We start from the raw sequence: 27,576 nt of genomic DNA on the forward strand, positions 1-27,576 counted from the left end.
GCAACTAAAAGAAAAAAAGTTCACTCACATTCTAAGCAAGACCTTGGACATTTTAAATCTAAACAGAAACTGGATCTGACAGGATGGGAAAACAGAGGGCTCACATTCGTTAGTGCAGCCAAACTGGTAAGAACTGTATTTACCTATTACAAAGACAAATGCAAGGCTTGCACTTAGAACAAAATAACTCCTTGCAACAGTGGAGGCTGAGGAGCAGCTGGCTGTCAAGCAGCTTTGGGGCAGAACCTGTAATTCCTGGTGGACAACAAACCCAACACAATTCAGCATCATGTCACTTGTAGCACTGAAAGACAAGAGGCTACTGGGATGAATTAGCATAGGCACAGCAATGAGATGAAGGGAAGTGATTACTGTCCTTTATTTGGCACTCTACAGCTGAAGTGCCATATCCAAAGTTGAACTCCTCAAGACAGCTGAAAAACTGGAGAGAAAACATCTGGGGCCCCATCTAAACAGTTAGGAGTCTGAACTGTTACATAAGAAGGGGATGCAAAATTTGCTCAGAATAGAGAAGAAATGCTAAGGATCTGCCTGCTGTCTTAAACTAGATAATGTATTGATATAGAGAAGTCAGATCCAGACTTCAGGTAGAGGATAATAAAAGGATGAGGTGCAACATTCATGAGACACACCAAGAAAGTTGAGAGCAAGTGTAGAGGAAGAGGAAAACACAGCATTAAAAAAAATTTCCACAGTGAGGGCTTGCTGAACACTGGAACTGGTTGCCAAGTGGTGCTGTGGAATCTCGCAGATTTCTGCCTTGCAGAAATTCAGAATTTGACTGGATAAAATTCTGAGCCATCCAAAAGAACTCAGAAACTTAAAGCATACCATAAAGAAATCATAGCAGGAACAGAGGTGAACAACCACAACAGACAATCCAAAATTGGATCATGTTCTGACACATTTAGAAGAATCTGCATGGTCAAAAACCTGTTGCTGCTACAAAATACACACAAACCCCATCCTTTGCCTTCTCTTTTCCTTCTGAATTGCATGCTGCCTGACAGGGATAACAAAACTAACACAGAGAAGGCAAATTTTCAGAAAAAAATGTTTGTAATTGCTACTCTAATTTCAAAGGAGTCTCTGCTGTAGACTGCTCAAAGTGAGAATATGACAGTAAGAAAGAAGAATTTAGAAAATACCTTTCCTCTGAAAACCAAAATAGCAACTTGGATGCCATCTTGCCAAAAATGTTACTGACCCAGCCAAACAAGAAATGTAATACATGAAACGATAACCCTGTCACTAGAGGGGAATTACAGTCACCCTGGACTGTTTCCTAGGCAACAGCTAACACCTTGCCCCATAGAAAAAAAGACAGTTCCTGTAGGAATCCAATATAAATGTGAAACTCCAGCCCTAACTCTTCTCTTCAGATAAAATGAACATTCAGTGAAATGGTTCTTACTCCAGTCCACTGAACCGCAACTCTCTTCTTATAAGCTTCAAATCCTACATTCCTTTCAGTAGCATAAAGAAATCCATATGTAGAATTCCAGTCACACAGTAACAGCATCAGAGCTGAACACAGGAAAAACCTGATATAATCTTGAGAGTATGATCAACTTCAGCACTAAAATCAGACTAATAATCTCACTTTTTTGGTGTTTGCTCCGTATTTTCAACACAAAAGTAAAATACATTCACATCATGCTTCTTTAAAACGTGGCAAGCCTCTTTTATGACATTTGGAATGTAAACGGTAGAGTAAACTATATAAATAAATATATACTCATCTTTAAAATATATATAATATGGATAAATAAAAATGACTTTGCTAGTAATTCACTAATATTTAAGGCTTATTTTAAAAATAAAAATGTCTCTATAAAATGTCACATTAATATGTATCTAAATATGCTACAAAAATAGCTTCAACAATTATCAGCATATTTCCATAAGATTTTAATTAAACACCTTGGGTACACTTGGTGGAAACTATTACTACATAGTCTGAGGCTTGCTTCCAAAATACCTTTCAGAAGACAATTTTAGAAAGAATAGAAGCCTATACTGACTTAAGCCATGTCTTGTTGGCTTATTTACTTGCTAAAGATTCTTCTGTTTTCTCTTAATTGCCTACATACCAGAGCATGGAAAATAAAACTGACACCTTATTTTAAATTTTTTTCTAGAGAACATTTAAGCAACAGTTTAAAATGTATATATATCAATAGTCCTTGCAAAAACCTCTTCAAATTTACTAAGAAAAGTAATTCTTCACACATATCTAGTAAAGACTCACCAGACTTGCAGCTAAAGCCTCTACTATACCTGTAGAAAGCAAGGTGTGTGCGAAAAGACATCCATGCACAGAGCTGCTTACAGGCTGTGCAGTCTTACCCTGTGATTTCTTATTTTAAGCACTGTAGCAATACAGAGATTGTCATCCTGTAACATCAGGGCTGACACAAACAGCACAGAGGAAAACTGCCAGAACTGAACACAGAAAAGACAGCTATGAGAACAACCCCACGAACAAACAAAAACCGTAAAACAGCTTCTGAAGGACAGCATTCTTCCTCTGACCAACAAGCAAGAAGAGATGCATATTCTCACAAGTGTGTCACCCTCCTAAAGAAGGACAGTCCACAGAAGACAATCTGTCAGTCTGCAGCTACAGCAGTCGCTGATTTATCTCCTACTGCTTACATGGGACACCTTGTAAGTACTGCTTACACCCAAGCCTTGCAGCTACACTGACCACTTGCATGTGGCTCCAACCCAAGAAACATCTCTACATTTCTGGTTTGTAAAAAACGAAAGTTGGACAAGAACTGTATCAAGCCATTGAGACAAGTCAGAATTATAGTAGCACACCAGCATTTGGTCTCCTCTGAGTCCAAACACTACGAAGTGCTCATGTTACAGTACCAGTGATGCATTTTCCTACGGATGTTTGCATTTCCTCAAGACTGATCATGTCTACTCAACATTTCCTTTTATTCATTATATTGGATCTGGGATTGTGCCCCCTTTTACTGCAAGATACAAAGCCTTCCTGTATAGAGAATTATTAACTCTTACTAAACTTTTTTGATGACCTCATCATAGTGTGTAACTACTTTAGTTAATGTAAGACTTTACTTTAAAGCTTCATTTTATAACAGGAAACTGAAGCATAGAAGAAGCAGGTCAAAATTTTTAACTTTTACCAACTTCTAAGTGTTCTACTTAGAGTACATACTTATTCAAAGTAAAGCAAACTGAACATATTTGCTGCAGTAAAGAATAACATTCTCTTAGTGGTTACCTGGAGAGCTGAATTTAGTGCTTTGCTTAGCTCCTTCCAAGATGTCTTTAGATGGGGGGAGGTAGCTATTTTTTATTTCTCAATTTAAACACTTCACAATTAAGAGATGGATTTTTCATGCAACCAAACAAATAACAAAAATCAAAATGAACAAGGTATCTTTACACTTTCATTCACATTCACATCATAAATTTTAATCACTTCCCACATTTGAGTCTATTTCCACAATTTTCTACAGAGGTAGATTTGCAAGTTGTGATTTCAGTAAAAATCAGACATTAGTAGTTAGAATACACCACTTGAGAAGTGACATGAACTTGAAAAAAAAGCAATTTGTATTGTAAAAGGAAGAAAACCCCATTGCTCTACTTACCTGGAGGGACTGGAGCTAAATTTTCTGTTTCCTATAAAGCAAAAGAAGAAAGGTGAAGCAAAAACGGTGTAATTAATACTTGACCATTACAACGCACTTCCAGAAGAGATCTGACTGTATTTGTGCAACTGTCAAATTTGGCATTTCTAAAAAATAAAACTGAAGAATTAAGGAAATGGAGGAGATAAAACTTGAAAAATTAAAACATTTCTCCTCATAATGAAAGTGGGATTGGCATAATGTAACCTCGTAGATTCTGAAAGAAAACTATAAGCCATAGTCCAGAGTATTTAAAGTTCATAAATAGCAATGGCTGGCAAACAGGAAGACAGGTGCTCCTTCTTCACATTATGCTGGTACACAAGGCTCAATTTTCTTCTTTTAAAAAGTCAAATGTTACGCACTTTTTGCTGATATTATTACTTAACTGCCAATATCTGAGGTCTAAAGTTAATTCCATACCTTCCACCATTTGTCTATATTCTATAAAGGGCAGAGTATCTGGACAAGAAGAAAAGATGATTGACTTAAAGACAAAAGAAAGGATGATTGACTTCACAAGTTCCAATAAGAACAAGACAGCCAGTTGGACAGATAGTCACATATACAGTAACAAAGCAATTAAATTCCTTCAGCAGCAGGAGTAGCTCCTTCCACCAGAAGATCCATTTCTGGTAAACAGAGAGCATTAATAGCATAAAGAAAGGTCCTTAGGCCTAACACTTCATGTTGGCTGAACATGATGGTTTCTAATTCAACCCTCTGGCTTAATGATACTTCTTTAACTTACTAAAAATTCAGGCTGTGTGAATACAGCTCTTGTAGATAAGCAAAATGTCAATGAACCTCATAAAAGAAATACAGAGGGGTTAATATTCCTCCCACCTTATCACAATTTGTTTACAGAAATATTAAGGCTTGCTTTCCCCAGCTCATTTATCTAGGTTTGAACATCTTCAACCTAACAAACATTAGAAACCCAACCTCATTATTTACACTTGTTTTAACAAATTTTAAAAAAGAAACTTAACAAAAAGTTGCGTGCTTTTCACATTTTCTTAGATTGCATTCCTGAAGTCTAAAATGGAATTAATTATTTAAAAATTTAATTCTAAAAATCTTTAAATATATCAAATATCTCACTAAAGGATTCCTCTTGCTCATTAAAACAGAATGATCTTTTTCTTTCCTGTAAGCACTTCTATAAATCACCATTGGATTTACCTGGGACGGAAACATAATATGTTGCTTGGAATGCCTTGCTTAAGAGAAGCTCTTATCTGAAGTGAAGCTAATGGAAAAGTTTTCAGGCTGAACTGAAGCTGACACTGAACAAAGCTGAAAACAGTACAGCATAAATGTGGGGGGGAAAAAAAAGGCATTATTGCATAATTATTAAGTATTGACTAATATTTATGTCACTAACTATATCCAAAGCCTCCTTAGAGCACATATTATATGTGAAACAAATACAGTTCAGTTATGCAGAACAATGGTAACTTGAAATCTATTCAATATTAAAATAAAAGTTAACGGTATTGAATCACATTTGCACCTCTGAAAATAAAAAACTGCATAATCTTTATACGACAGCTCAAAACTACATTAAGAAACCATTAGGAATGTTGATGTTATAAATAACTTTAAGTTAGGAAAACTTCATGGATGTAAAAAAGTATATTTGTAAGTTTAAGTTAATTAAGAGTAGAAGAAAAAAAAGCTGATGACAAAAGGAATTTTTAGGACTAGGCACATTCAAAATTTAATGAAACAAGAATGAAAATAATACCATAGTTCATGCTGTTCAATGTGGTCACAAAAGAAAAGCAGCATGAAAAACAAGATTATTAATAGAAGTATGTATGATAGAATTTAAAATCTGAAAGCACCTTATATTAGATACTGCACAGTCTGGAAGTTTCTGGAAAAAGACCTACCAAACATATTCATATTTCTAGAATTCAAGTCAGGGTAGAAATATCAACTACATTGTGAGGAAGATCAAAAGCTCAACTACTTGATTAAGCATTAGCATGCAATGTCAGTATTGAAACATAAAATCCCAATGGATTTTTAAAAGAGCTGCTTCACTCTATGTACACATTAAGGTTTCTTGTAATTTGACAATTCTTTTGAAGCATTATGTAACAGCCAGTCCCTGACAAGATTATTGTTTAGTTTTTTTTAACAGGACAACTTGACAATTTTGATTCTGGATTGCATAATTATTAACACTTTAGAGTTAATTCAAGTAAGCAAATGCCAAACTGGACTATAGTTTGTCCCTTTAAAATTACATCTATTAACAGACAGCAACCTGTTTCAGCGGATGGCTGAAGAAATTCCACCTGGAACACTGGCAGAAGACCTGAACCACAAGGACTGCTCTGATCCTCTCAGCTCATGCTGAATTTAGCATCTAACCAGAACTAGCAGTCTTATGACCCAAACTTCAGAACATTTCTTTTTATTACCTCTTCTCTGGCTTTATGCTCAGCAAGAAGTGCGGATGTGACATTCACTGCCATGAGTAGAATACGTCAAAAAGAAAACGAAACCACTGCTTCAAAAGGTGATAAATACATTTCAGCCATGTTTGTGGTCACTGTTTGGAAAGTAAGGGATGATTCAGAATGTTCAGATTATTCAAATTTCTCATTTCAGCCTAAGAAAACAGGTGACAGCATCACTACTGGAATATAAACACCTCTGGTAGAAAGCTACAGAATGAAAAGCAAGTGAGGAACATAGAGTGCATGAGCAGGGCATAAAAACACACAAATGGGTCTCTCATCCCCATCCAGGGATGCAAAGACGCTGTAGAATGAGTAAGACTGCAGAAGCAACATGGCAGCACACGTTTCCCCTAACTCCAAACATGAGCTTACATCTTCACATAAAACATTTGTGCCTAAAACATCGTGCAGCTATCACTAATTGGGGGTCTGTGACATGTTTTTTCACATGAAAGCTTCAGAAACGTTTTATTTGAGAACTCGAGAGGCATTATGCACAATAACAGGCAAAGTCAATGAGGAAACTGGTCCAGGAGGTTCAGTTCTATTGCCAGATACCAGGCAGGCCAACACCTCCCTCTGGTGCAGAAAATCTGTTCTTAGCCCCCCGCCCAGCATCCCCCACACCCGTACCCTTCTCCGCACCAGCACCGGCACGGACCAAGTTCTCCTTCAGAGACGAAGATGGATGCAAACGGAGGCCTCCCTGCAGTTGGGGCCAGGCGGAAAAGCGAGGCCTGGCTGCCCCCTCCTCCCGCCCTCCGCGCCGCGGGCCGGGCCCGGGGCAGCTCCCGGCGATGTCCCCGTGGGGCACCCCGCTCCCGGATGCGCTGCAGCCCCTTCACCCACCCGCTCGCCCCGCCGCCCTGCGTCCCGGGCCGCCCGCCAGGCCCTACCTCCGGGCGGGTGCCGGTGTCCGCGGCGCCGGCCGGGCCGCCCCGCCCCGCTCTAGGGGCGGCGGGAGCCGCAGGCCGCGCTGGGGGAGGGGGCTGCCGCGGAGAGGAGCGGCGGCGCCATGTTACTGCCTCCCGGGCATCCCCCGCCCACCGCCGCGCCGTGCCGCTCCCGCCCCGCCGCCCCCGCCCGCCGGCGCCGCCGCAGCACGGAGGGAGGAGGAGCCGCCGTGCCGGGCCGAGCCGGGCCGGGCCGTGTTTACAAACTCACCCGGAACGCGGCCGCACCGCACATTAAAGGCCGGGTCCCCCGCGGGCTTCCGTCACCTCTCGCGAGAGCCGCGCTGACACCTCCGCGGGGCGGGGCGGGGCGGTCACGCGGCGCGGGGGCGGGACCGGGCGGGGCCGTTCCCGCTGCCCACAGCGACCCCGGCGCCGCGGCACGGAGCGGCGGGCAGCGCCTCTGCCGCACTCGGCACGGCGGGCAAAGCTCGCCCGGTGGAGCCCGACTGGTGCGGCCGTGGCGGAGGGGAGCTCAGGATGAGGTGCCCACCCTCTGCGGCGGGATCTGCAGGAGGGCAGGCAGCTGAGGACGGCTGGCACCACGGAGAGAGTAAACCACTGCAAGGTTTCGCTCAGTGGCAAGGCATCATGCTCTTACATCTAACTTTCAGAATAATCAGAGCTTCAAAGCCCTGTACGGGCGAGGTTCCATCTTTCAATACACCCCCACTCAGGGCAGGAGGGAGGTGTGCGCCTGAAACCATGGCTGTGCTCAACATTCACCTTGGTTAATGTATCAAAAATGCTGCAGCACTGTAGAATAATGGCAAACGCCTGTATTTTTACACAGGAGGAACTAAGAGAATTTTGGATCCTTTAAAAAAGTAGCATAACCCTATATGGCAATACAGTTTAGCTAGTGAGTATTCTGAATCACACATGACACTTTAATTCTGTGCATATGTATCATTTGATCTTGTTCTGAGACTCATCTGAGAGTGCAAGGCCGTAACAATAAAGTACTTCTGAAAAGAGTAGTATCAGTTCCAGTAAAATACACTTTGGCTGAATTTCTCTGAACTTGCACAAGTCAGTATGGTATGTTTTATTTCTTGTGTATGGTTTTTGTGGGCACTGTACAGCACTTCTGCGAAGTTCTTCAAGATACGGTAGGATAGAAAGCACTGCATAGAAGTACACTGTCTACTTAAAGGTGGAATTATTCTTTAAAGTAGCATGTTGCAAGGAATCAATTGTACATGCAGAAGAGAGGAATAGAGATCTTACTTCCTTCTTCAGAGAGCAACTAAGACCTGTATTAGAAACAAGTATTTTTTGATGGTTTAGCCTCACCATTACATAGCAGCAGCAGTCCTAAGCCTGGACTAAAAAATTGAACTACAGGTGCCTTTGTTCAGTGTGAAATTGATGCAAAAATCAAAGTGAAGGAAAGCAAGAAAAGGGGAAAAAACCAGCAGCAGGATGTTCAATTTTACCTGCAGCAAGGGATGAATCACTTTTACCTGCAACAATAACTGAACAGCGTAATTGGTAACTTCAACATTTCCTTCATTTTCCATTAGAATAACATGGCTATTTCAGAGGTGGTGTCATGTCTGATCTACTGGAACAGCAGGCAGAACAGTTACTCAGAGACAATGAAGATCTCTGCTTTAGCTGGCTTCATCTTCAACAATAAAACATGAACAGTCAGTTTTTCAATCTGGAGAACCTAAGACAAATTTTCATGAGCTGGCCATCTCTAAGTTCAGCATGGTCCATGTCAGAAGAAACTGAAAAAGGTTTCAGGGAAGTAAAGCCTACAGTAACAGCTCATGAAACTTAAGTTTGGGTTCTCTTACCTACAGGAATATTTCTTGATGTAAACTCTTACAGGAAGATCAAGAGATGTTGGTTTGTTCCTGCTCTATTAATGCAGAGACTGGCTTGGGGTTTTTTTTGTAAGAAAAAAGATTTGTCTTTTACACATTAGTAATTGTTACTTTTGTAAGCATTTTAGGAAAACTGAGGGTACTCTGTCAGAGCACTGAAATTGACCAAGCTCTGTTGGAAAGGGATTCAATGTGCCCTGTAAGACTTCACCTGTCAGTGTCTGCCCATCACTCATTAACTCTAAGCCACTTACTGTCTGTAAGGAGGATAATCCTCTGTGTGAAGGTTTGTTGCCTTGTTTTAAAAGTCCTTGATTAATCTTTATCTGTGGAACCCAGATCTATTCTTTCATGACTGGTATAACTGAACAGCCACTTTGCCTGAGTTTGGCCTATGCTCACCAGTCTAAGAGTGAATTAAAAGGCAATAACCTTGGGGAGATGTTACTACTACAACAACCTTCACATCCACATATAGGATCACCCAAGATGTCCACTGCCTTTCAGACAAGACCGATCACAAAAGGGTTCATGTTGAGAAGGTGATGCATGTGGTAGAAGATAGGATATAAATCCAAAAATCATCATTCAAATCTGATTCAAGTAACTCATGGTGACTCAGGTGTCTTTCTCAGTGAAGTTACAGTGCAATAATTCAGCCGGGTCTTCTATCTACACTAAAGACCATTACAACTCAGCAGAAACATTTTATATGCAAACAAATTCCCAAATAGAATTAGCAGAGTTGGAGCTGGACTTGACCAAGGCAAGTCTGAAGATCCCTATTTGGCCAAATCCCAGTGATATGGAAACCTGAACCTTGAATTAAGCTAGTCCACTGGACAGTCCATGATTTTAGAAATAGATTGCCACCTCAGATGCCTGCAGTGATCCCTGCTGTACTGCAAGAAGAGAAAAAAAGTTCACCATCTACCAGGACAGCAGTAGACAGATGAGCTTTAGAGTCTAGAGTACCTTTCAGCCAGGACAAATGCATCAGCTTTGCAATCAACAGCTTCCAAGAGTGGGTAACAGCAAGTCCCTAAAATCACCAGTGCATGAGCACAGATCACATGGAAGATACCTGCAATATGCTTCACCTCCTACCCCCTCTCTCACTCCTCAAAACCCCCACTTCCTGCTCTAGTCATGTAAGACACTAATATTGTTCTAAAGCCACTAATTTAAGATGCTTCATATCCTACACTCCTAAAATTCACATTAAAAGAACATTCTCTGTATTGGAGATTACTGTTTTCTACTAAGAACATATAGGGAAAGTTATTTCTCATGCTAAGTTCTAGAATTTTGCCACACAAATTCTACAATCACTTAGGTTGGGAAACACCTTTAAGGAAAGGCATCTTAGACCTTTAAGATCATTAAGTCTGTTAACACTGCAAAGTCCACCATAAACTAAAGTGGACTGAAGTCCACTAAACCGTATCTCTTTGAATACCTACTTGGTACTTTTTAGTTCAGGTTAAAACAAAATCTTACCTGCACCTTGCACTTATCTGAGCCATTAATAATTTCTCCACATCCTCCAATAAAGTTTCCTATATTTAACTCAGTAATTACTTAACAGCAAGATGACAAAATATTTAACAAGCTTGGCTTATATTCTTAAAAAGTTCAGCTTGTATGTTATAGGATCAGATTATTTAATATTCTGCATAAAGTTTGAGGCTATCACCCCCACTCCCCCAGGTAAGTATAGTAGCAAAGTGTTTTGCTCCAAGTACAGATGACACCATTAATGTATTTAGACTGCTACAAGAGGAGCAAAGGTAGATACTGCAGCTGTTTTTTTTTAACCAAAATGCTTTAATCCTAATGCTCTTAAAAGAATGCGTGAGATAATGCAAAGGCTGACTACAAAATTGGAAAGGTGGAAGCTCTATTAGTTGATGCCAAAATGCAGTAACTTTATAAAATATAATGTCCATGTATCACAACTGAATGTCTTGGAAAATACTAAAGCAGTTGTTTATTTAGCTCAATGGTTAGACACTGGTTAGATGCTAGTGGAAAACCTACCATGGTAATCAAAATATCTAGTGTACTTGAAAACTGCTATGAGGAGAGGTTTCCTTTCACTTTCATGGATTTGTGTTTGGCTCCATCTATCAAGAGGTGCCAGAATGTGTGTGTCAGGTAGCTTAGGAAAAACCAAAAACACAGGTGAAGGAACAAGGCCAGCAGTACAGCCTTTCACACTTAATCTCTGCATCCTTTGATCTTTCAAGTGTATGTGACATTAATTTTAATAAATGTTTGACTGGAAGGACTCTATGCAATATGTCATTATCAGAAGTAATCCATGGAGACAGAATTATAAAATGCCATCTTCCATATAGCCCAGTGAGAAAGACAATAAATAAAGGCAACAAGTTGACAGTTAAAGTTGTTATCTTTAATGAAATGACTTTGGAAATAGCATCAATTTCCATGACACCAACATTTTGGGAGTCCCATAAAATGCAGTTACATTCCAATGCCAATATTACAGGCAGATCTCCATTCACATGGCAAACAGGATCAAGAAAGCAACCATCAGACAGAAGAGACCCATAGCTTCAGACAGGGCGAATCCCAGGATAGCATATGAGAACAGCTGCTGCTTCAGAGAAGGATTTCTAAAAGAAAGAGAAGGTGTAAGACCTTTTTATCCTTACAATTAAGATGTTTTTCATGCAGTTTAACCTCACACTTCCTTGCTACAGTTTCTGTACCAGGAAAATCCAATAAATCCAAGCAATTTTTTTGGCAAGGATTTCACTTAAGACAAATGAGTTGTCAATTAAGACAGGTTATGTAGATGGTGTAAGGGTTTTGAAAATGAGCAGTTTTGCTGACTACACTCATATAACTTTTGAATTTGACTTCTCTACATCCTCCTATGCAGAAACTCTCAGCGCTAGCCTTTAGAAATTTATTTCACATCTGTGACATGAGAACTATACTCCAAGGAATTTCATGTGTATCATGTTTTAAGCAGCTCTTAGGGCAAATACAGGAACTGAAACCACTTAGCACTAGCAAAGAAAAACAAAACAGAAAGAAAAGTGCAGCACTTTGTTGCAAAAATGCAATGAATATGCCTTCAAGAAGTGAGAGAAGATCCCAAACATAAAACTATGAAGCAATGTTCCACAATCTCTTATTGACATGTTTATGCCAAATTCAAAACTTGATATATTAATTGTACTGAAAACACTTGTTTAAGTGGAAAATTAACTTTCTTGTCTTCAATAAGGCTTAGAAATCTTTATTAAGGAGTAAGACTTAACTGGTTGAAAAAGTACTGAAAAACATGAAACCTTTTATGCCTTTATCAGTTCTGCTCTTCCATGATGCCAGGTGAACTACCTCTATTACAGGAATGTTGCAAAATTACCTGAAAGTTCATCCCTACTACAAAATTCTCACCCTTGCACCCTTCAGATTTCTAAAAGGAATGATAACTCATTTGCTAAAATAACTGAATATTCAGAGATGCAAAGCTGAATGTGTCAGAAAATCAGGAATCCATTCCTAAACAAAGATTCTGACTATGAAGACTAAAGCATACAGACTCTCAGTCCTTATTAGCAGTTCTCAGACTGTGTTTCTTTAGGACTTTTCCTCTTACATGGGAAAAGATACAGGCTGGATTTTTAATTCAGTTCTGGAACCGAATGCTCCAACACTGGGCTTCAGTGACCAAAAGACCGACCAAGTGTAATGATGAAATTTCTTTCATGGCTCTCCTCCAGGAAGAATGTACAAAGTTCTGAATTTTACAACAGAGCCATCCTGATGAATATGGTACAGCTTCATTCGATTCTCCTCAGCAATGTGTATCAGTAACAGTAATCATTAACAGAATTTATTACAGCACCATTATCTTTTCTACAGTTCAGCTGTCTCAAGATACATCTGCATACAATTAAAGTTTTTAAAGGGAGAGATTGATTACCTGGCATAACCAATGATTAGACTACCGAAGACTGTTCCAATACCAGCACCAGAACCAGCCACACCCACTGTGGCTGCACCAGCACCAATGAATTTGGCAGCAGTGTCAATGTCCCTGCTGATAGCACTTGTCTGGAATTCTCTAAGTGCTACTTGGGAGACAGTATTTTGGGCCCCATTAACTGTTGACTTGCCCTAAGGAAAAGAAAACCATGAAAAAGCATTATAATCAGACAAAAGACCATGTGATAGTGTTATTATGCAGTTTTAAAAGTTGTATTAGATCCAATGTCTACTTCTTCAGACTGATGAGAGTGTAAGTCATAAACTTCAGAATGTTACCTGTTCCACCTGAAAGTATCAACTTTAAATGTGACAGACTTCTCAGGGGAAACAGCAAGACAGCAACAAGTGTAATTAGGTGTTTGACTTAAAGCAAGTTTCACACTATAGGTATTTGAGTTAGTACAAGTGAACTCTGGGTTTAGGACATTTAGGCTCACCAGGTAATTTAGGAAGATACAGAATTTTGTTTATAAGGTACCTCTCCATTCTTGACCTCTGGCCTAGACAACACAGACGCCGAAATTGGTCTGTACAAGACTCTTGATCCAGCACGGATCTGTAAGAGGAGGAAAAAAACTATAAAAAAAGAAACATTTGATCACAGCTGTTCCATACAAAAGAGTGTAAGATAATAAGACTATTAGCTACTAAGCAATCTGAACTGCTAGATATACAACAAAACTACAGAAGCAAGCACTGCCATGCAATCTGACAGCACTGTTTTCAGGAGATATACTGTAAATAGCCACACCATTCACTGAACCTATACATGCATTATGCTGACAAAAAATAGAGCAAAACAGCGACAAAAAAGCCCAATCGACCAGAAGGCAGTAAAACACATTTTGAAATTAACAAATAAAAGCCATCAAAATGAATTTCAAAGTCGTTAAATGCACAGATGTAACCTAAACTTCTGAATTTAGCAGAGCACAAATGAATGAATCCTTTTTCACAAGCGGCCTGCATGTGTCCTTGGGCTCCCAGCAGTCTAAGGTCATATCGGCTCTTGCACAAAGCTCTTCCTGAAGGGGAAACCTGGGCCTGGACCATGCAAAATGAGACCTTCAGCAGGTCAGAGAGAGCATTTTCGTGCAGAACAATCTCTTATCTCTGCAAGGGCAAAAAACCCCGGCCTTGCACAGGACAAGCAACAGGCTGGAGTTTGACCTACAGCGAGGCACGGAGCACAGCAGGCCCAGGAGCTGCTGGCTGCGCTGACCTCCCCCTCCTTCGGCGCTCGTGTGCGAAGGCCCCTCACCTTGGCACAGGGCCCTGGCCGCGCCAAGGAGGCAGGAAGGGGAACGCGGCCCTGCCGCAGTCTCCCCGACCCCCACCCCCACCCCTTCGCTCTCGGGCGGGCAGCGCTCGGTACGGGTTCGTCCCAGGGCGCTGCCGCGGGGCTCAGAGGCCCGCCCAACCCGAGATCGCCCCGCGGCCGTCGCCGACACCGCCGCCGACAGGAACGGGGCCGGTGAGGAGGCGCAGGCGCCCCCCGCGCACCCCCACTCACCAGGGAGGGCGAAGTGGCGAGCTTGGCGCAAGCGAACATCTTAGCGGGCGGCGTCCCGGGGCTCACGATCCGGCGTCTCTGAGGAGAGAGGGAGAGGGTGAGGGGGCGGCGGGCGGGGGCGGCGATGGGCGCGGATGGCGCGAGTGGCGCGGCTCTCACCGCTGCGGTGCCGCGCTCGGGCCGACGGGCGGGCGGACAGGGCCGGCTGTGCGCAGGCGCGGCGGGGCCGGGCGGCGGAAGGGGCGGGGCGCGGCCAAGGTCACTTTGTGCCGGCGCCATTGGCGGCGGCGGGGGGCGTGGGGTGCGCGCGCCGCTCCCCGCGCAGCCGCAGTGGCAGCGCGCCCGCCGCGCGCGGGGACGGTCCCGCCGTGAGGGCGGCACCGTGAGGGCGGCGCTGCCAAGGGCGGTGTCGATGCCGGTGTCGCGCCCCTTCCCCGGAACTCGGGTCACGGCAGGGAAAGGGGGTGCGTCCCTTGGGATGGAGGACACCTGCTGTGTAAAAAAGGGCCCTACTGTTCAATCAGTCATTTCTGCACGATGAGCAGATTCACACCCAAGTAACGAAAGAATCCTTTTTAATCAAGATTAACGGAAATAGGATTATCTTCACTGAGCTGAGCATGTGTTCCCGAGATTCCCGTTTTAATCACTTACATGTGCTTTTATGTTTTTCATTTGGTAACGGGATTATTATTTTAATGGTCAATTGCTATTGTAAGTGGTATTAGTGCCAACTAGTAAAGACTCTGAAAAATTGAAGTTGTGAGTAAAACACTGGGAAACATTAAGTTGTAGGATTTTCCTTTGACACAATCTGTGCCATAAAAATGAATTCTAAAATAGTGTGCTGCAAACGGTCTCCAATGGGCCACGGGCTGTGTGTGCTGCATTTAGGGATGGGAACAGCCTCAGGATGGCTCCTGCAAACTTACAGGACGATTGATGCTGCTGTCACTGGTTAAACCACAGATGCTACAAAGCTGAGACATGCTCCGTATCAGCAACTTGAACACCCCCCAACAAACATGATCAATGGGTACTTTCTACATACCAATGTTCACCATAATGTTGCTTTTATAACCTACAATGCAGTGTCTTCTGATCCTTAGGTACGGGAGAAGTGTACTCAGTTGTAGGTCCGAAGGTGAGAGACAACAGTCCAATTTGAATTTCCCAGCTTTCTGCTCCCTGCCTCAATCCAGCAGGAACCAAACTGGTTTGGTTCCAGTGTGCATCCAGACTCATAGTAACAGAGCAGTAAAAAGTCAGTCTGTAAAGGCCAATAGAAGAGGTTATAAGACAGTATTTTTTGGGTGCTTTTCAGGTTTTTGGGTTTTTTTGTTTGTTTGTTTGTTTGTTTTGGGTTTTCTGTTTGGTTTTTTTTTCACAGCTTACACACATTTTTTGGGAACTGAGGTGATCTGAAGTGTCTGCCACACGGTTCTTCCATAGACAAATACTGAGAAATAAGTATCAATGACAAAACTTTTTAATGGTTAGAACTTTTCACTCAAATAATTTCAATCCATATGCTATTGTGGGAACGTGTATTTCCATCACCATAAATAAAACCATAAAGCAAAGGCAAATGCTGTAGTGTTGGAATGACTTCAATGTGACATGCTGCTGTACAGTGACATGCAGAGTATCCCATTTCTGAAGACAAGTACCTCACCTTAGGAAGTGCAGAAGCCAGCAGGGAGTCTGCAACAAAGAAATTCACTTCATGGAAAGACGCATAGCAGTTAGAGACGTGTTTTCTCCTTGGGAAACTGGAGGTCTGGACCTCCAGGCATGAAACAAATCTTCCCCCAGCTCTCATGAATGGGGAAGAAAGTGGAAATTACCCTCCTGTGTACACACAGCACAAAGTCACATGGATTCAAAACCACATTAAATAGAAACCCTCTTCTTTCACAAGAGAAGTGCTTTCTTCTGTCACAATTCCCACCTCAGAATGTTTTGTAAAAAACACATTCACAAGCCATTTGTTATGAACAGTATCAAAACCACTATTAAACACTGGTTTATTGTTGCTTTTAAGGCATAACATCTGATACTGTGTTTTGAATGTGACTCAGACATTACTTTCAGGAGGATTTTGAAGAGCTGTTACTAATCTCTGGGGGGCAGGCTGAGTTTAATTCAAGCAAATCTTCATAAAGAAACCCTTGTTAATCTCACACCGTTTCCTATCCTGTGATTGACCTGCTGGTAGGTCCCCAAGGAAGGGCATCAGTGCACTAAAGACAGTGTAATTTTTAGTTGCTCACCACATTTCTGAAAGTCTTTTAGAGCAGGTTCCCAGATTTTCAATTGTCTCTCTGTGTTATGCATGTGGGCAGTAGCCAAGGATGCCAGAGGAGATTTTCTCCCCATTTTGCCTCTGGCAAGGAAGATGGAGTGCAGATGTTTGAGCAGTACAAGGGGCTTGAAGAGCCAGTCCAATCCTCTCCCGCAGCTCCTGTGGCCTTGCAATTCCCTGCTGCTGAGTCAGGTTTTTGTCAGGGCAGTAAGAACAGCAAGTGACCACCAGCTGTGTTCCACCAGTATGGCCTTCTCCTTTCCCAGAAAGAAGAGAGAAAAAAGGTCATCCCAAATTTTCCAAGCTTTCTAAAAACTTCTCCTGGCACCATAAAGCTTCTCCCAGTCTTTTTGTCCTTATTTTTAGAAAAACAATGTTTCACCCTCACCAGCAAGAAGCCAATTTCCTAGGTTCACCATGCAATGGATCAGTCCTACAGTGACATGAACTTTATAACCTTGAAATGAAGGAAAACATCTACACCTATAGGCTCTGAATGTTACCACACACAAATATCCAGCAGAATGGGTGTTGCATACAAATGGCATTTTTCTGGTGACTTCTTAGAGTGCTGTTAAGCCTTATTTCTGTCAAGAATGCAGGCAATAAGGCAACTGGGCACAGTACCCATAAACTGGAATGCCTGCTTGATAGATCTGGGTTGGTTTTCCTCCAGGTACAGACAAATGATGGTAGTTGCATACTGGTGCAGTTCAACAAGTACAATCCTGTGAAATGCTAAATAAATGAGCATGTCTGGAGTGCTTTGTACTGGAGGGTTTGCCAGAATTCAACATTTATTATTAATAGCTTATAAAAGATGAATGCCTATATCTGAATGTTCTATATTTACTGAAGGAGAAATCTTGGCTAGTTAAGAGAAATCCCATTGTCCAAAGACTAAATAAAATGTTCTGCTGCTCGATCGAAACCTATTCCTTCAGGTTAAGTTTTATCTCCCAGCAGAGGATTATTAACTCAAAACATGTCACACACACTAGTCTTTTTTTTTTTTAAGTCTGTTTTGAAGAGGAGATGTGTCTGGAAAACCAATATATTCCAATAACTCTTAATTGTTGGAAGGCCCCAAAGGACAAAATTGGATCAAGAGCCTCCTGAGATTATCCTAATGTTTGTGAAATATTTTATAACTTAAGGTGTATTACCTCAGGGTTAGCTCTCTTGAACATCCAGATTTATGATGTATTTTGCAGGGCATTGATTGATATTGATTTACAAAGTCAGGGGTTTTCAGGGTTTTTCACAGCCTGGGCCAGTTCCACCTCTTCCATTCACAGCTGTGCAGTTGAATCTTCCTATTCAGGACTGAATCTTCCCATTTCAGGCTCATAGAACTGGAGCAATGGCTTGTGGAAAGAAGATATATGTAGAGCAGAATTAATACACTCCAGAGTATTGAAACCATTTTTGCTCTTGGAAAAAGGAACAAAGACATTATTAGATGGCTCTGCTTTAAGTAGAAATTCTTTTGGTAGCACTCTCTTAATACTCGTTTACCTTACTGATTATTAGTAGTTGGCCAATTTTGACATAAGTCATGTTGTTTTAGTTGCAGAATTGGCTGGCTCATAAGAGATGCTTTGTAAGAATACAGATGATAAAACTAAATTCTAAACTTCTCCTTTACAAGGATATTCTGCAGAATGTTTTTCCTCTTGACAGCATCCCATTTTGACACATATAAGCTATGGTATAGCAGACCCTACTTATATAACCAGGTTCATGAATAGTTTCACTTTATGCTTCACATCTATTATGCTGTGTGTGTCAGGATTGCCACAGTCAGGGTGAACTCTCATGTGTTTAGCAATTCTTATTATGTATCTGCCCAATATTTTTTTGAAATTGATTTTTGAGGAAAAGCTGTAATAAAACAATCCACTGGTGTTTAATCAAAGTAATTCTTATTTATGCACAGAAAATCCAGAACATTGACAATGAATATTCATGTTTTACTTTAGAACATAAACTTATTTAACTAAGTTTTCTTACTCTGATGACTCATAATATTCCTCAAGGCTGGGTTGCAAAAAACAGCTGATACCTGAAATGGTCAGTCAGTTTACTGATAACAGACATATGAATTTCTGTGTTACAAAATATTACTGGATTGAATGAAAAGAAATTCACCAATGTTTTTATGCTGCTAACAGTACTAAACACCTTTTGAACAAAAAACAAAGTTCAGCTGTAAGCTGGCGCTATTGGCTGCACTAGTTAGTACACAACATTGGCAACCCAATTTTGACACCCTTCTTATTATACACAGTACAGACAGCCAAATTATCCAAGTTGCCCAAATTTGAGCCATTTTTTGTCAGAAGTGTCCATAAATTTTCATAGCTGAAGTTGGAGAAATTAAAAATGGAGGAATGTTTTCATATGAGCTCTTCTGGAAATACAGGCTTTTTGTGCAGAGGAAATTGCAGCATCAGATTCTTAGTTTTTAAACAGAAATACCTGAGCATTTTTTCTTAGATTTGTTGTTTTTCTTGTTTCCCAGAATTATAAAAATGATCCTAGACAAGTGTTTTTGGGTCATACATTTTGGCCACTCATAATATGAAAAGAGAAATAGGAAAGGTTGCTGTTCAGTGCTCAAGAAAACCCCACAGGAATTAGTAAATCTTTTGGAGATTAAATTAGTGTTTTGGATAACTGATCTGTTATGGCTATTTGTATCACACAAAGAGCAGAAGCAGGGTACACTGGACTGTGGCAGAAGGATTTTGCCTTCCTCCACCTCCTTCAGAGTCTCTACTTCCAGCTGATGATCCCTGGTTGGATGGGAAATGGCACTATAACCCATTAATACATGCAAGATTCATCTGCTTAATTGTAGATGACACACCTTCCAGCTATGAGTTAAGATTCTCATAACTCTGCAAATTGCTTTAGGCTCACAGCTTGAAAGGCAGTGTACAAATGAACAATATTCATTATCATCTAAAGGCTTTTCAGCCTGAACCAGTTAGCAGAAAACCTGTGGAATCCTTCTGACTCCCGTGCACAGGTTCTGCCCTCTAGGACCTGGTGCCAGTCTGAATCCAGAGAAAAAGTTGCTTTAATTCAGTTGTCTACTGTCATGCTTTGCATGGCTCTGATGAGCTATCTTTAAATTACTGTCATTGATTTTGCTCATAGTTACAAAAGAGATCGTATATTCTCACATTTCGTACCTAAAGCAGAGAAACTGGACAGCCTGCCATTTCTGAATTCTTGGAAAGGAATCTGTCCCTAGTACTCAGACTCAGTGAACATTCTGGTTCTCTGGCATGCCTGTATTCATTCCCATCTGTCGTGCTGGCATTGTTCCCACTCAGAATTATCTATGCCAATTTCAACAGGGCATAGGTGCTAACCAAGCATGGTTTTAGAGGGACAGCTTTCATAACACAGCAAGTGCTGTCTCTTTTGCCAGGAGATCCTGCTGTTTGCAAATAATTCCAGCTTAAGGCCACATGCTTCATTACATGGGATCACATCTGTAGATGCTTGTGGGTATTATTAAAAAAAAAAAAATCAACAAATGGCTACTGAGTTTCTCTTGCAGTTTGGCTCAGTGCTTGGAATTTTGCATGTGGAGAATGAATGCTCTGCACCTTGTTCACAGGAGTGAGCCATAGGCTGTTATATACTCTGAGCAGTCTTAACAGGTTACTACATCAAAGCTGGGACAACAAACTGCAGAAGTTTACCAGAGCTGTGCTGCTTTTTTCAGGTCTCTTTTTACTGCTTTGTGTCTGTAGTATATTCTGAGGAGAGAATGTTAGAGCTTCTTTTGCACCACAGCTTTTTCCTTTCCAGGTTCTCAACAGATTTTTGTGTAAGGCATATTCTGCCCCCACCCATTTGTAAAATGACACATAAGTGCAACAACATTCATGTTGCTTAATAAAGTTACTAGTCTATGTAATGGTCTATATAAGATACATTATATTGTACTGATATATAGTCCATATCACATTAGTATCATATTAGTATATTGTATCTTGACTCCTGTTTTGCTCCCTGAACAGATTACTTGTGTTAGCAGAATTACACTGTACTGTATAAAGGCTAGAAATAGCTGAGGGAAGAGCAAAACCTCTTCACAAGCCTCAGCAAAACAGCCTGCTATGCTCAAATTTTAAAACATAACTTTGCAGTTAAACAAAAGAATATTTTCCCTACCATATATCTCAGAAAATACTATTTGGAATAAAATTAAATTAAGGGTAGATAATTTCCAGCCATGTGCTTCCAGTCGTAATTTCTTACTCTTAGATATTCCATTGTGCAGCCAGGATCTGTGGAAAATAAACCAAGAAACACAACCCTCTTGACATCCATCGTGTTTTGGCCGAATAGCAGTAGGAAGGTCTCGGTTCACATGTTGGTCATAGAAATATATTTTTTCAAATCAGGAAAGGTATTTTCTGTTGTTCTCTTTACTAGCAAAAGCCACCTGACACTGTTTTTAGTTGGATTTTACCTCTTCCTAAAAAAGTGTTGAATCTAAGAATGTGCAGAAGAGTCTCTACTTCTACCTTTTTTAGAGTCCTAGCATTTCAAGGATGCAGAGCAATGAGTAGACACATAAGTATATTGAAAAATTCTGTTTGGAATCAAGGTCTAAAATAACCAAACATTTCTACTGGCTGTACATTTCAGAGTAGTAATATGTTTTAAATTTCTGATCATTTTGTTGTTTAGCATATTTATGAATTTGGTACAGTTGACAAGATTTCATAGGCTTTGAAGCATACTTAATGTGCTTTCATATGCAATTGATAACTTCAAAATTCTGTATTGAGCTCAAGAAACAAAAAATAAGCCTCATTTCACAGTACATTACTTATCAATTGTAACTAAGCTTCACATCCTCTCACCTGTCCTCTGCCCTTAGTCTTTTTAGCAGCTAACCTGACCTTGTGGGCTTTTCCATACCATGCAGACTCAGAGATACCTTGTTTTTCTTTTTCTTCTCTTCTCTTCTCTAAAGATAAAGGAAGATGAGTCTCCTAGAAGTGCTCCCTCATAATAATTGTATACCTGAGAAAGCACCCTCAGGTAAGGGCAGCAGAGTGGGAGAAGAGGTGTATGTTATTAGTGCCATGAAATGAAAAACTTTAAGGCATGTGCGTGAGAGAACAGGGGTTTTCCAACCCAAAAGCTCATGGGGGTTGAAAAGAAGGTTCTCCTCCAGAACAGTCAGACCAGGAGCTGCCTCATGGGAGGGCTGTTGCACTTTTGGGTGAGTTGTATTTTGATTGTCTCTTACCAGTCATAACAGCAAAGTTACAAGGCTGCCTGGTCAGAGCCTCAGCTCTGAGATACTGCAGTGGATAGCCAGTCCATTATCTCTCTATACAAACCTCAATTTTTTCTCCTAAAATATGAAGTCAGTCATGGTCTGCTTGTTAAGGAATATCTACCAGCAGCATTGCTGGGGTACACAGTTGAGTAGTTGTAAAAAATGACTGGTGCATATCTAGGCAGCTTGGAAGCTTTGGCTCATGGAAACTGCTATCTCTAGGATAATTAAGAATAATTTAATCTTACAATAATTAAAGATAGCTGATTTTAAAAAACCCCAAACAACCATGTCTGGATTGGTCCCATTCATAGCTGGACTGTGTTTTTAATGTCTCTAAAATGACTAATAGTGTGTATAAATAGTGACATCCAGTGTTCAGTTAGATCAACCACAGGTCTGTGTTCCGTAAAGCCTTTCAATTAAAAGATTTATTACTGACCCTATTTAAAATGCCTATGTAAAGATAGTAGATAACCTGCCAACTGCAACACACCTCCACAATAAAAATTTCCTTCCTGGCTTGTTGGGGAACAAGAATGGTGTGGCTCTTGTATAATCCTTTAACTTTCTTTTTTTATGACAGCAAACGTCCGATTATTCCCAGGTGGTTTTGATTTCTTCTTTCTCTGCTTCTGTTGCTGTGAATGTGGCCATTAGGGCAGCAGTCATAAAGGATGTGTTCACCACTTCCTCCTCTGTCTGTCTCTTAACAGAGCCACAAGTCCACCGTCTTCTATCCACATTAACTCCCTGAGGTATCCACACAGTATTTGTGTTGACTGCCTTAATTTTGATCTTCTCTAATCATTCCCTGCCAGATGGCAGTTAAAGTTTAATGGTCCCTGTAAAAATAGTTCCCTTTCTTCTTTTAATCAGTCATGTGTGTTTGCTTAGCTAACTGTTAGAAGTTCAGAAAGAACGAAGGGACCACCAACACAATTACTTCAAAATACACATCCGTATTGTGATTTCAGTGTTACGTAAAAGTGAAGGGTTATAGTGTAAACAAGATTCCTGGAAATTAGTATGGGCTACATGACCTTACATTTCCTTTGTTTCTTTAGATTTATTAAAATATTTAAACTAATACTTCGTGACATTTCATATTATCAAAGGTAGTTTAATTTTAGTATTTTCTAGGCTCAAATGTGTTTTCTGTGCTAGAAAGCATATCAGTATTATGCTTTTAAGGATGAATTGAGCAATACACTTAAGGATATACTTAACTTTAAGTACATGACTGGCTAATGATAGATAATAGGGCCTTGAGCAAGGTACTTTGACGTATGTCCCAGTAGTTCCAGTGAACTAATTTACTTTCTTGAATTTTTAAGAGTATGTATAGACACTTAATGACACAGAACCCAAAATTCTCCAGTATGTGTTTACTTGACTGAAGCTTATTAAAAGTTTAGGCTTCTGCTGAATTGAAGATTTAATTCAATTGTATATTTATGCTATGCCTAAGTAGCAAACCACTTTAGAGGCAAATGGTTTAAGCTATATCAGACACCTTTGGACTGAGAAGGTAAGATTATACCTCTGAGGAATATGGAGAGCCTGGGAAAGTGATAAACTAGGAGTCTAATCCAGCTCAGAGTACTGCCAGAGAAAGGGGTGCTGTGGAATTAAATGGAGTCTGGATCAGGCTCTGAATACTTTGCCTAGAGCAATACAGGAAATATATGGCAGAGTCACTAACAGAACCCAGATCTCCTGATTCAAATTAGACTTTTTTTTGTATCTAACATCTGTGTATGCTGCAGCTGGATGTGTCATCACAGCCTGCACAGGCCAGCTTCTAGATTAAAGCTCGCATGATAACTCCTACACACACTGCAGGAATCACACCCACTTACACATCCCAATAAAGATGGGACTCAGCAGAAGTGCACACCCTCCTACATTCTCCTCCCTAATAGAAGGTTGAGAAAATAGGGAACCTTGTACCTTCCTTGTGAAAGCATGTTTTAACAACCATCTCCAGAAGAAGTTTTCAGATGTAACAACATGCACTACAACAATACTCTGAACCTTCGGATCACTTAGCTTTCTGATTTTGCCATCAATGCCAGGGAGCTGGACAAAGGGAATTACTCCAGCTCTGGTTTTCCACATTATGCCTTAATTAGCAATAAGCAATTTGGTTCTAACATAAAAGAAATTTTGACCCAAAGGAAAAATTCTTTGTCCTCCATCTAGGTATTTTTCCTCAGTTCCTTTCTACATGCAGGTTTTTTTAGTAAGATTTAGGCCTGAGGGATAGCACGGTTTGCATTATGGTTATAACCAGATGACCTCATTGAGGTCAGAACCTCAGGGTACTGGATACTGGCAAAAACATAGTAAAAGTTGATCCCTGCACTAAAGAACATGAAATCTAAGTACTCAAGTTCTTCAGTAGCTTTGGAATGGAGAGGTTGATTTGTCCACTGTCAGACTGTGGTCATTGTCAATGACTCACTCTTCGTCTCTTGTGCCTTAGCCAATAGCCTTTAACCCAGCAGCATCATTCTTCTCTACTTATAATTTGTTAAAAGCAGAGCCCAGCTTTGTTGATTTTGGTATGTCAGAATTGTAAATCTGTCAGCTGTGGAAGAGTGGACATGCCTTTATCTTTCGTTCCCCTAGTTTCCTCTCCTGTTTCCATATCAGACAAACACACTGGTTCCTTCCTTGGTTGGCTAAATATTGCAGACATAAACAAGCCAAGCAGATCTTGCTGGGCAGATGATGGCTACTAGCAGGTGTCAAAGTGAAGGTGTTCCCCTGTGGACACAACCCATCATGGTTGGGCTGATGCCCAGTTCATCGGAGGGAACATGAATCTTCCAAATGGAAAGGGAGATAAATTGCATCTAAACACTCTAATGATGATAGTGCAGAGAGACAGATGTGGTAACTGAGCATTCGAATCCCCCCATACGCTCTTTACTTCTGTTATACTATCACATCATATACTGCTGACTAATATAAGCCAGATGCACAACCAGAATGTTGAGTTTATGTTCCTGACATCTCTAGATCTGTACATCTTATAGATAGAAACATTTTTCCCTGGCAAATTCTCACAAAGGTCATTTTTATGAGCTCATATAAAGAGTGAATTGGAAAGCACTCATTGGTGTTTGTTTTCAGCTGCACCACTTCTGTTAAAGAATTCTTACTATAAAAATCAAGGCAAGCACAGCTCAGAAATCTGGATTCTGGGCAAGGAATTTTTTGTTGTCTCTTGTGGGGCCACTCACACCTTTGCAAAGAGGGTGCCATTTAAAGGCTTGTAATTCAGAAGTGGTTTGGATCAGCCTTACATAAACGTAAATGATATAATGATTTCCCAAGGTGAAAGGCAGCAGAGGAGGAGAGCTCTGCCAAGTGAGGTCGAGTGTGGAGAATACGCAACAACCACGCAGAACATTTATACACCTGGTATGGTACATGCCAGTTGTTGAGGCAGAAAGCCAAAGGTAATGAGCGCTGTGAGAATTACCAAGAGCTCCTTTTTGGCCCAGGTTCTTGCTTGTAATTGAAGTGCTATCCTCTACTGATCCTTCAGGTAGCATTGGAACTATTTCATCCAGGCTTCAAGGGAGAATAAATCCCTACAGAGCAAAAGAAACTTCCTTTACATTATAGCTCTGTGCTAGAAGCAAGCTATGGATGTGACTCATGAGTATTCTTAATAGTTTTCAAAGACAGTGAAATTCCTAAGTGAGATTTTGATTTTAATTTTGAAAGTGATTTTTATGTGTGATCCAAGATGAATAGAAAACTATAGGTATGTTTATATATTTATGTCATTAGAACATATAATGAAATGTACATTAAAGTATCTTTGTTGCATTTATTAGAATATATATTTAAAAATATTTCTGCACAGTATTAGGAAAAAATAAATTAAATAATGGCCATCCAGGAGTATTCTCCCTTAGTCTGTACACTCCAGCAATTTAAGCAATAGGCTAATTATTTTCCTTTAACTAGATTCTAGGGAGTGGTTATAGGACACTGCAATCTTATTCCTGGGTAACAGATTTTAGCTTTTGTGCATCCTAGTGAGTTCCTTCTCTACAATACCGAATTTCAAGGAATTGATGGCTACTCTGTAATGTTAAAATTTTTTTCTATGTCTTCAGTTGCCAGCCTTGAAATATTTTTTAAACGATAATCTATACTTGAGAAAATAAACTGAAAAATCAGACTGACTTGGCAATCTCATTGAAGTGCAGGTAGTAGTCACTTGGCTTTCTTTGCCTTCCGCACTCTTCATATGTTTTTACTTCTTACAATCTATTTAGGACCAATTCTTTCTTTTGCTTATGAAAGGAGATCTGGGACAATTGTGTGGTTCCTACATAATCAAATTTATTTTTTATTCTATTAATTCTATGAGTATGGGACATCTGAATTCAGAAGCATCCTTCAGAAATGTCCATTTGCGAAAAACATTCAGAGACTTTTAAAGATAGAGTAGTAAACCCAGGAAGCACTGGATGTTTAACTGAAAAATGCAAAATGTAAGCCAAATAATTATTGGAGCTGCAGAGAATCTGCAGGTTTACAGGAAACTATAATGCCAAAATTGTTTGATGATAGTTCTTTCTTTTTTCTTCTTCCCTGCTTCTTTTAATTTTTTTTCCCCTTGAAGTTCAGTGATGGACTATAATGAAAGAGAGGAACTGTTAAATTAGTTTGAAACTGAAAATTAAAAAACAGTAGACTTTTCTGTAAATAGGAAACAGTGGAAACCCCCTGTGATTCAATCAGTGAAAACCAGACTGGGAAAAGCACTACACTTGATTGCACAGCTGCAAGGATGAAACAAACTGGCCTCTCTGTTACTGCAGATTTTGGTCTGGGAAGACACATACGTACTTACTAAGTAACATTAAACACACTATTTCTATTACACTTTTCTATTTCAAATCATGGAAAAGACCTCCCCTTTGGCTGTCTGTAACTGCTAAAGAGCATCACATAGTTAATTTCTCTGTTTATCAGTAAGGCATCCTTTGAATCACATAAAGCAAGTAGACCGGTAGAATGAAAAATCAAAACACCACAAGCAAACAAACAAGGAAAAGGAGATAATACTGTTATACTTTAGCTATTAGTGGAAGTAGACTGATGAGTCTAATATAAAAGAATCTTCCATGTTACCTACTACCTTTTTATCTTTTGGTAGCATTAAGAGATAGTTTAACAGGACATTTACATCTGATTTAATACAGAAGGCTTTTTTGAGAAACAGAAACCCAAATTATAGCTGAGAGAACTTTGGCAAAGAAAATTCATCTTTCTCAGAAGAAACAATGTAAAGAAAAATCAGTAGCTGCATAAGTATCACTGCTTCAGAGCTCCTAAGGGGAAGTCAGGCTGGTGTATTAAACTGGCAGTTTATCCTCTTGGAATATGTTGTATCCACCTAACTCACGAGGAAAGCACAAGAACATTA

General features: G+C 40.3%; 2 protein-coding genes across 9 annotated transcripts in view; both read right to left on the minus strand.

Annotated features, from left to right (window-relative positions):
* Window positions 1-7,399, minus strand: part of ATF2 (activating transcription factor 2) — a 47,563-nt gene extending 40,164 nt beyond the window's left edge. For 2 of the 8 annotated variants that reach the window (XM_058839689.1, XM_058839681.1), the window contains exons 1-4: window positions 7,066-7,243; window positions 6,128-6,258; window positions 4,878-4,991; window positions 3,654-3,684 (exon numbers count right to left, since the gene is read on the minus strand). The gene's annotated coding sequence lies outside the window, so the exon portion shown is untranslated. Of the gene's footprint in view, window positions 1-3,653; window positions 3,685-4,877; window positions 4,992-6,127; window positions 6,259-6,802; window positions 6,990-7,065; window positions 7,245-7,333 lie in introns of those variants that run through there. The other 6 variants (XM_058839686.1, XM_058839688.1, XM_058839683.1 and 3 more) reach the window with 6 other exon arrangements.
* A 3,952-nt stretch (window positions 7,400-11,351) lies between these two features.
* ATP5MC3 (ATP synthase membrane subunit c locus 3) lies at window positions 11,352-14,794 on the minus strand. Its single transcript, XM_058840122.1, has 5 exons — window positions 14,656-14,794; window positions 14,497-14,574; window positions 13,462-13,539; window positions 12,919-13,112; window positions 11,352-11,596 (listed from the first exon to the last, which is right to left on the minus strand). The coding sequence occupies exons 1-5, from the start codon at window positions 14,773-14,775 to the stop codon at window positions 11,482-11,484; spliced, it is 585 nt and encodes a 194-aa protein (XP_058696105.1). The 5' UTR covers window positions 14,776-14,794; the 3' UTR covers window positions 11,352-11,481.
* Between the last annotated feature and the right edge of the window lie 12,782 nt (window positions 14,795-27,576).

The sequence above is a fragment of the Poecile atricapillus genome, chromosome 5 (genome assembly GCF_030490865.1).
Source record: "Poecile atricapillus isolate bPoeAtr1 chromosome 5, bPoeAtr1.hap1, whole genome shotgun sequence".
Lineage (NCBI taxonomy): Eukaryota > Metazoa > Chordata > Aves > Passeriformes > Paridae > Poecile > Poecile atricapillus.

What these genes read in the sequence shown, in the direction of transcription:
- ATP5MC3 (XM_058840122.1), bottom strand. Translation starts at nt 14,775, where the DNA reads ATGGCGCCGGCACAAAGTGACCTTGGCCGCGCCCCGCCCCTTCCGCCG. An exon ending in CCGAGCGCGGCACCGCAGCG is followed by an intron (nt 14,575 to 14,655) that starts GTGAGAGCCGCG and finishes CTCTCTCCTCAG; the next exon opens with AGACGCCGGATCGTGAGCCC. An exon ending in CAGAGGTCAAGAATGGAGAG is followed by an intron (nt 13,113 to 13,461) that starts GTACCTTATAAA and finishes TCTTTTCCTTAG; the next exon opens with GGCAAGTCAACAGTTAATGG.